The following is a 10,000-nucleotide window of genomic DNA, read 5'->3' as shown; positions in this document are numbered from 1 at the left end:
CACACATGGCCTCATCTGAGCGCTTGATGCCCACGTCTGGACCTTCCGTGAAAGCGTCAGGGCTCTTAATGCCTCGCTCTGACCCCAGGTCGAAGTGGACACGCTTGTGATTCGCATCTTTGAGTTCGCTGCTCGTAGCTTCAGGGCTTCCGTTGTTCCACCTGTTGTAGGTGGAGGAGGAGATGGAGGGATCAGCGGAGGGCAGACAGTGGAGCTGACAGCCTTCTGACAGACACAAGGGAATGCTGAGGGGGGAAAGAAACTCCAGTTACCCGCCTGTGGACAGATGTGCGTGTACAGATGTGGATCTGTGTGAAGTCTACACTTCACTGTCATTTCTGTAGAGTTTCATAAAAATATGTTAGAAGTTCATCAGAACATCAGGAGGAGGCGTTAAACTCTCTCCTCGGTGATATGTACAGTAATAAAAGCCAGCTGTTTCATCTGTAACGTCACTGTCACGCCTCCTCGCTGTCGTGGATTCATTCTGCTGTCGTTCCTGATAGAAATGGTAGAATTTTGTAAACAAGTGAACAGCTATGTCGTGGTGCCGTGACCAAAGACAACCTTTTTTATGCTATAATCTTTTATTTTCTACTCTGAAAAAACTCCATTCTTCTTCGCGTAACCCGTTCTGACATGCCAACGATCAGGGCAAGTCAATGAATATGTAAATTAGTAAGTCTGTGACATCAGCCCGCAACTTTTAGCTACTTCTTCGGCGTGCTTTAGCTTCTTTCCTCGAAAAAGAGTTAGCGACTCGGGTTAACACGCTAGCAGACGTAACGGAGGAGCTACGTGGGTTAAGATGACGATCGTTAGCACAATGTTGGTAACTTGGTGAACTGGTTAGCTTAGCTGACTCCACTAAACTGTTAACGTGGGATTAGTCAGTATTTTATGGGAAGTAGTATGTCACGGCACATTACTGAATGAAAAAGCTCGTCTCATTGTGACGTTATCAAGCGTACGATCTTCAGCTCGGCGTTCTGTTGAGTCGTCAGTGTGTAGTGTTGTGTGATACGTATCGTTAACTTGGTTAACTATACTTAGTCTGCTTGCTCTTTACTCACTTTGTGTTTTTGTTCACGGTTTCCGTCTTCTTCTCATCACACACCGTGTTTAAAGCTCGGTGGATCTTCTGCGAAAATAATCACAGCAAGAACAATGATAAGAACATGCCGACGAATGTGTGTTTTCACCTGACTAACACTAGAGGGCGATGTGATTTAACGTTTATATTCATTCCCCTCTCTTACCTTCTCTCTCTTTCTCTCTCTCTCACTCTCTTTCTCTCTCTCTCCCCATGTCCCTCCGGTTTATTTCTCCTCTTTTCTCCTTTTTTGTCTCATTCTCTCCATTATTATACTTGTTTTTTTTTCTCTCCCTGTCATTTCCATCACAAACACAAACACACTCAAACTGTGGTGTTCACGAGCGCTTTTACAAATATTTTTTTAAAAATAATGAATTATCCATGCATCCCTCACTGAAAAATCACCTACACTTAACATGTGATCATAAGCACTTCGCATGTGAAAAACACCTGACTGTGTTCCAGCCTCACGTGAGCTCTAGTAAACACGTGATGGGTGAAAGATGTGATCTCACGTGAAAAGTAATTATCCATGGGAGAGGATCACACCTGAAAAATTCAACCACACACCATACACGTGAAAAAAAATGACTCAAGCAGAAGAACTGGGTGTAATGATACATAGGTGTAAGGTGTTGTATGTTGCAGGCGGTTGCAGGGCGCCCCCTTGTGGTGCACCCCCCAGCACGCAAACCCAAGAATATCACTGAACTGGAGGCCATTGCTCATGAGGAACGGGAGAAGATTCCTCAGGAACGCTGCAGAAGCTCTGCATCTCAGCAGGTCATCACAGCAAAAGGAGCTCTACTAAATACTAAAGGTGCTCACCATGAAGGGGGTGAATCATTTTGAAAGTGGAGAAGTCATTATAAGTTTCATTTTCAGCTGAATTTGGTGGAACCACTTGAAGCATTCACCGTGTCGAACTATTTCAACTACTTTTATTTGATTTGTTCATTACACACAGCTGAAAGTCTGAACATTCTGACAATAAACCTGATTTGCAGGGAGGGGGGTGAATAATTTTGACTGCGACTGTATCTGGTGTTAAAAAACAAGCTTCAAGTTCATTTGCAGCTGAAAACAGGAAGTGATGTGATATGACTTATTGCTGTCACATTTATTAATATAATATACCTATTAAAATAATATGTATTTATATTTGGAATGTGAGGGACTTTTGTGTGAAAGAGTGTGTAAATGTATTTATTACTATATGTTTAATTAAAGTGCTTCAGCTGTTTAAACAAGAAAAAAAGAAAGCTTAGTAGATTTTAAATATCAACTAATAATTTCATTTTCAAATTCAATAATAGTGACAAAGATGATGGTGACGGACCTGAACTTTATTCTCTGTAATGATGAAGGTGATGATGATGATGAAGAAGGTGATGTACTTTAGTCTCTGTTGTTGTTGTTATTATTATTATTATCATTATTATTATTATTATTTATGGTGGTGAAATTGCAAACCAAAGAAAATGGAGGAAGTTGGTGTTTTAGACAATAAAAGAACCCACATCTTTTCACTCATCACTGATCACTGATGCTGATGATGATGCTGATGCTGATGCTGATGATGATGCTGATGATGATGATGATGATGATGAAGGCTCACCTGGCTGGTGTGGAGCCAGTACTTCAGTCTGTGTTGGTTGTGCAGGTGCGGTAAGATGAAGCTGTAGAAGGTGTGTTCACTCAGCAGTGTGAGTAATGAACACACAACACCAACACACAACAACACAAAGAGTCCGGAGAAGTGCTGGATACCCATCTGCAGAGTCTACACACACACACACACACACACACACACACACACACACACACGTTCAACCCCATAAATCCATAAACATCCAGTCCAAACAACAGAAATGGAGGCAGAGTTTTTATTTGAAGCTGTGTGATTGATAATAACAGCACTGTGGGCGGGTCCCACAGACAGTGCGGATGACAGATGCTCATTCCAGACTCAAGTGTTGAAGAGCATTATTCTAGCTCAGAGCTGTAACACACTGAGAGCTCGCTAACTATAGATCTGAGACATGCAGTGGCACAGAAACACTCTGAGCAAGTAGAGCGCCTGATTTCACACACCTGATTTAACTGTTGCACACATATCTGTATGTAAGAGCACAGAAACCAAGCGACTCTTTTTACGTTCGGGTGAAACCGAGCGACTCTTTACACGTTCGGGTGAAACCGAGTGACTCTTTTCACATTCGGATGAAACTGAGTGACTCTTTTTACGCTGAGGTGAAACTGAGCGACTCTTTTTACGTTCGGGTGAAACCGAGTGACTCTTTTTACGTTCGGGTGAAACCGAGTGACTCTTTTTAAGTTCGGGTGAAACCGAGCGACTGTTTTCACGTTCGGGTGAAACCGAGCGACTCTTTTTACGCTGAGGTGAAACCGAGCGACTCTTTTTACGTTCGGGTGAAACCGAGCGACTCTTTTCACGTTCGGGTGAAACCGAGTGACTCTTTTTACGTTCGGGTGAAACCGAGCGACTCTTTTTACGTTCGGGTGAAACCGAGCGACTCTTTTCACGTTCGGGTGAAACCGAGCGACTATTTTCACGTTCGGGTGAAACCGAGTGACTCTTTTTACGTTCTGGTGAAACCGAGCGACTCTTTTTACGTTCGGGTGAAACCGAGCGACTCTTTTTATGCTGAGGTGAAACCGAGCGACTCTTTTTACGTTCTGGTGAAACCGAGCAACTCTTTTTACGTTCGAGTGAAACCGAGTGACTTTTTACACTGAGGTGAAACCGAGCGACTCTTTTTACGTTTGGGTGAAACCGAGCGACTCTTTTTACGCTGAGGTGAAACCGAGCGACTCTTTTTACGTTCGGGTGAAACCGAGCGACTCTTTTCACGTTCGGGTGAAACCGAGCGACTCTTTTCACGTTCGGGTGAAACCGAGTGACTCTTTTTATGTTCGGGTGAAACCGAGCGGTTCATTTTTTATGCTGAGGTGAAACCGAGACTCTTTTTTACGCTGAGGTGAAACTGAGCGACTCTTTTTACGTTCGGGTGAAACCGAGCGACTCTTTTTACGCTGAGGTGAAACCGAGCGACTCTTTTTACGTTCGGGTGAAACCGAGCGACTCTTTTTACGCTGAGGTGAAACCGAGCGACTCTTTTTACGTTCAGGTGAAACCGAGCGACTCTTTTTACGTTCGGGTGAAACCGAGCGACTCTTTTTACGCTGAGGTGAAACCGAGCGACTCTTTTTACGTTCGGGTGAAACCGAGCGACTCTTTTCACGTTCGGGTGAAACCGAGCGACTCTTTTCATGCTCGGGTGAAACCGAGTGACTCTTTTTACGCTGAGGCGAAACTGAGCGACTCTTTTTACGTTCGGGTGAAACCGAGTGACTCTTTTTACGCTGAGGTGAAACCGAGTGACTCTTTTCACGTTCGGGTGAAACCGAGCGGTTCATTTTTTATGCTGAGGTGAAACCGAGACTCTTTTTTACGCTGAGGTGAAACCGAGACTCTTTTTTACGCTGAGGTGAAACCGAGACTCTTTTTTACGCTGAGGTGAAACCGAGACTCTTTTTTACGCTGAGGTGAACCCTCCTAGTCGATGTCTTATTTGGTCTTATCAGGAATACTAGACACATTCGACTATACTGAAGATATGTTCATGTTTGCAGTGTAATAATCAGGTTCCTCATACACTCAGCACTAAAGATCTCCTCATACTTGTTCTTCAGAAAGAAAGTAGTGCATTGATGCCTCTGTAATTATAATACATAGTAAACGACAGGGGAGGCGTAAACACAACCTGGTGCACTTTTCTCTGGTCTGCTTCGATCACGCTATTCTAATAATAATGTATTTTCATGATCCCCAGACGTCCTCCGCTTTATTTGTAAACGTGAGACCAATAAATCAATCCCTAGCTCGCGTTTTGTAGAGCGCACACAGTCGTAATTAGCCATACACAAACCGTGACGTGACGCATCATACAGAGAATCTCCGACTCTGCCCCAGTTCCCCGGCGTACAACACCATCAGGCTCGTTCGTCTTTGTAATTATCTCCACTCTGTTTTGACAGAACATTAATTTAGTGTTACATTTTAGTTGTAAAATCTCTCGCCGCTTCCTCCTTCCTCTGGATTTGCGCTGGCCTCCAACCAAATCACGTCTGACTTCTTTTAATTAACGCACAGACAGAAAGGAATAACAGAGCAAATTATATTTTCCTCCTGATTCTTACTGAGCTTCTGAAACGTCTCCAAAGTAAACAGACGTACAGGAGCGATGAGTCCTGAACATCTCCCAGGAATCAAAGAAAGGTTTCTGCATCCAGGGACCACGGAGAGCGCAGAGAAATATCTCTCGACCCTGCTGTTACGACCGCGGCCAATTTCTTTAATAACTAGGATTCAACCATTTAAATATTAGACACAGCACACAACTCCTATGGATTTAACACATTTATTTTTTTATTTTATTTAACTAAGCCAATAGAGTCTCACTTTTTTATATAAATTTACTGCATTAGTAGTTAGATTCCAATAGTTTTGATCAACTTGTAGAAAGCTTTCGCTCCCGTTAGTCCATTTGTCAAATCTGAATCAGAGTGAAATGATTCTTTTGGATCATTCGTACATAATTAAATGAACCAAAAATCAGCAAAAACAAAGAAACAAATAAAATAAATCCTTGTGTGAGGTGTGTGTAGGGCTGAAGGAGTCCTCAGAAAGCTCTCTCACGGGTCAGAAATACACTGATGGAAAAGGGTAGACGTGTGGACAGAAATCAGAAAACAATCACCCGAGCGTGAAGAACACAATGATGATGTAGATAATTATATAAATAACTCGTTTAAAAAGTGTCTCCAGTCTCTGTCACACGGCATTTCTGCGTCTCTACGGCTCAGTTTGTTTGATTCACTTCCCAGAGTGAGTCGATTCAGAGTCGAATCACTTTCTCACTAGAGTTCTGTTGGAAGTGGAGCGACGCCACTCTCACACAGACGATCTCGGACCCGAGTGCCGTTACCCGAGCGCGTTCTCACCTGCCTAAAGAACCGCACTGACGAGCAGAACACACCGGGTTCTGTTCAACGTAAAATCCGTAACCGTCGTTTATGAGAACCAGAGTGATGTCACACTCCTCCAGGGACCTCAGTGCGGCTTCCTCTACAGCATTTATTTCCTCATGCATTCAAATCAAGGACACTCTGCGGTGGCTAGACTCGGTCACACACACACACACACACACACACACACACACACACAGTGCTCGGGAATTAAAGTAACTCGGCGAGAGATGGGCAGGACAGACTAATGAACTTCACGAAGGACAAACTCACACTCAGGGGGTGAATGACACACACACACACACACACACACACACACACATATCCTGATTAGAACATGTTCTGGAGTGAGAGTTGCACAGCATGGTATTGTATCTTCTCATAAAAACACTAACAGTCTGGTACATTACAATCCGACTAATGTGAATCCTCAGCCAACGAGGACAAAAACATGATGTTATACAGTCGGGAAAACACAGCCATGTCGTTACCTCGGTGACGGCGAAGCTTCGTTTTCCGCAGGGAGTGGCCCGATACCATTTATCATGCAGCAGATCCATAAAACCGTCCGACTTATAACCGTTCACGACCTCCGAAAAGTTCCGGGTCAGCGGGGAATGCTGGGGTAATCCAATACCATAACCTGAGAGTGAGACAGGAGGGACAGGGAGAGAGAGAGACAGACACACACACAGACACAGTTAGACAGAGAATAAGAGACACACTAGGAGATACATTCACAATAAACAAAGCTCAGCTGTCATGAAGTCCTGATTCATGATTTAGACTTATTATTGCACCTAGTGGTCAAACACGGGAACTGCAGTAAGTGCTAATACATGCACACTGGGGAAGGAATCACGCTGCCCTATGCTCGCGGGTGGAGCAGCAGACAGGACAATTAATGACAGGGTTGCCAGATTGGGCTAGTCAAAACAACAACTCTGAAATGACAAGACCTTATTTTACAACAAATCATCGGAAAGTATTGAAGAAAAACTATTTTTGATGTTTGACCTCGTTGTGACCTTGACTTTGTTTGGATCAATTCCAAAATCTAATCAGTTCATCTGCTGGTTGAGATGATAACTCCTGCAAACTCCTGATAACTCCTGCAAACATTCAGGCACTTGTTCTTGAGATATCTCCCCCTAGTAGCGGAGGCGTAATCAACAGATGAACGTAACGATGACCATTTTTAAAAAAAGTGATCCAAGGTTCAGAAGGAACGCTTCTATGTGAATGCAAACCAGTGCTTATAACCTGTGCCCCGCCCAAAAACCAGCCCAGAGTCGGTCCCGAGTGCGGACTCGAGTATTCGGACCAAGCGTCAAAATGACTTTACAGATCAGAGAGGCGTGACAATAACAACAGCTTGACCGAGGGACGGCGTTTCTCATTCAGGGGGCGGAGTTGTTTCTCGCCAAATAAAATGAGTACTGGAGCTAACTCATGTTAAGCTCGGGGAAGGACAACATCTGAACGGACTCGGTGTTGAAATCTGAGTCACATGTTTTGTGTCACCGAGAAACCGTATAAAGAAATACTACAGCTTCAGGACAAAGTCCAATCTACAGCTGAACGATTTTCCCGTCCCTGTTCCACTCGTCTTTTCTTCTCCTGCGCCAGAACAATGTCCTCTAAAACCGCTCATTGATTTCTGTGAGCGTAGAGAGACCGCTGAGCCCGAATTGTCACGGATCAACACGGCGTGTTCACCTCGGGACGTCTGCAAACCCACTGGAAATAAAAGTGTCAGCTAAACACAAACAAACATGCTGCATCTGGAAAACAGCTGCTTTTCGAGCTGAGAGTTCGGGTTATTTGATTATTTTTACCAGGATGATAAGAGATCACATGTAGTGAGTTTCAGCTGTGAGAGTAACGGATCAGTTTACTGTGAACAAAAATTTTTCAGACACACTCATTCTTTATTTTAATTTTTCCCCCCACATTTTATAATAATAATAAAGTCATTAAAACTCTGGAGTAACACAAACGGAACTATGGGAATGATGTTGTGATAAAAAAGCCAAAATAAATCAAATTAATTTGATATTTTAGCATCTTCAAAGTAGACGCCGAGATTTTACAGAAGTGTATTCTTGGCGTTTTCTCACTCGATTTCTTGAGGAATTTCTCTGAGACGATTTTTAAACCGGATTAAAGGAGTTCACACCGACGCTGGACTCTTATCTCCTGCTTTTCTGAATATTTCTCTCGAGTCGTAGGTTAGTGAGGGTACGTATGGTGGCCTGATCACACCTCTCACTCAATGACTATGTCTATCCGACAGCAGCGTTTTTGAACCCTCTCTACCTCAGCGAGACCTTTAGGCAGTCCATCCCAACCCGGACGCGCGTGCTGAAGAACTGGCCGTATAAACAGCAAATACTTCTGCATGAAAACGTTGCGCGGGAGACGCGCTCTCTTTGTAGCACTAAGATAATAGATCCGTGGACGTGATTTAACGTGATGTGGGCGTCCCATGGCGGATCAGATGAAATTTGAACTCCAAGCAGTTTAAAAGTGGAGACTCTACTGATCACATGACCAGAGATTACAGGAGGAGGAGGGGGAGGAGGAGGAGGAGCAGGAGGGGGGGGGGGGGTGTTCATCACTCCTGGCACTAATTACCATATCCATGTGCTCAGCTCCATTCATTACCAGTGAAAATTCCCGTCCCTAATCTTCCACTGAATCCAAGGCCTTCTGGGTTAGGCCAGGTAGAGATCCCATTAGAAGCTCAGTGACTGTTAGATCTTCAGCATATTTCACAGGAATTACAGCGAGAGGCAGATGTGAATCCAAGCTGTTATACAGATGACACAAAGCCGAGAGGATAAAAGTCCCCCTGGGGAACACCAGCTGGAACGGGACAGGAGTTAGACACACAGGAACCCCACTTCACCCTTTGCTCTCTATTGCTCAGAGAGCTCATTACAATGAGCCAAATGGTGTCTGACATGCCTGTCAGCCAGAGCATGAAGCGGCTGACCGTGCTCAATTGTGTCCAAGGCTGGAGTAAAATCAACAAAAACAGCATGGATGTCCATGTTAGGGTTGCTATTAAGTGCTTCATGCCAGAATTGTAGAATCTGAATCAGAGCCATGTTGCGATGGTGCAATCTCTGTCCTCCAGAACGGCATCTCTGAGGATTCTTCACACACCTTCCCAACACAGCTGATTAACAACATCTGGCGGTAATCTGCTGGAGAACAGCTTTGACCACAACCTCCTTCCACTGTTGTAGAAAAATGTTATGGTGAATGCACGTGTTAAAGATATCACGTAACACAGGTGCCAGTTCTTCGTGAAAGGTCTTTGAGGTCCTGTTTTTGTTTTAAAACGCATAACTAGTGCTACGGTTACGCCTGTCGTCTACACTACTGCGGAGTTTTCCACCGTCGGAAACGGAGACTTCTGGAAACGCAGAAGACCCCGTTTTTGTTTGAAACCTTTCAGCGTAAACAGACCAAAACGAAGACTCTTGAAAACCAAGGCGTGGCTTCACCCACATTCTCTCCCTGATTGGGTCTCCTGGATCATCGCGTATTCCTTCCATGATTCGTCCAGCCCCTACCACATGACTGTTACGCTTGCTTGTACAAATAAACCTGAATTGAACTGACTGTATGTATAAAGGGGTGGATAGCGCTTAACCTCCGTGTGGGTTCAATATCACACTGTAACGTCAGCAAACTGACTAATCCCAATGAGATTTTATCTGACTTTATGAGGTGGATAATCCTTTTAATAATCCCTTTAATAATCCCTTTAATAAGCCCTTTAATAATCCTTTTAATAAGCCCTTTAATAATCCTTTTAAAAATCCCATTATTAATCTCATT

At 43.9% G+C, this 10,000-nt stretch overlaps 1 protein-coding gene across 1 annotated transcript in view; it reads right to left on the bottom strand.

Moving 5' to 3' along the window:
• The window catches only part of grin3ba (glutamate receptor, ionotropic, N-methyl-D-aspartate 3Ba), an 89,244-nt gene that overhangs the window by 419 nt on the left and 78,825 nt on the right, over window positions 1–10,000 (bottom strand). Inside the window, exons 6-9 of the mRNA XM_053646834.1 lie at window positions 6,640–6,791; window positions 2,715–2,879; window positions 1,074–1,141; window positions 1–245 (exon numbers count right to left, since the gene is read on the bottom strand). The exon at window positions 1–245 is cut by the window's left edge and continues 419 nt beyond it. Coding sequence (XP_053502809.1) covers window positions 1–245; window positions 1,074–1,141; window positions 2,715–2,879; window positions 6,640–6,791 — 630 coding nt within the window. The remainder of the gene's footprint in view (window positions 246–1,073; window positions 1,142–2,714; window positions 2,880–6,639; window positions 6,792–10,000) is intronic.

Source organism: Ictalurus furcatus, chromosome 17, assembly GCF_023375685.1.
Source record: "Ictalurus furcatus strain D&B chromosome 17, Billie_1.0, whole genome shotgun sequence".
NCBI lineage: Eukaryota > Metazoa > Chordata > Actinopteri > Siluriformes > Ictaluridae > Ictalurus > Ictalurus furcatus.
Note: the sequence above shows the minus strand (reverse complement) of the source record. Positions and strands in the feature narration are given on the sequence as shown.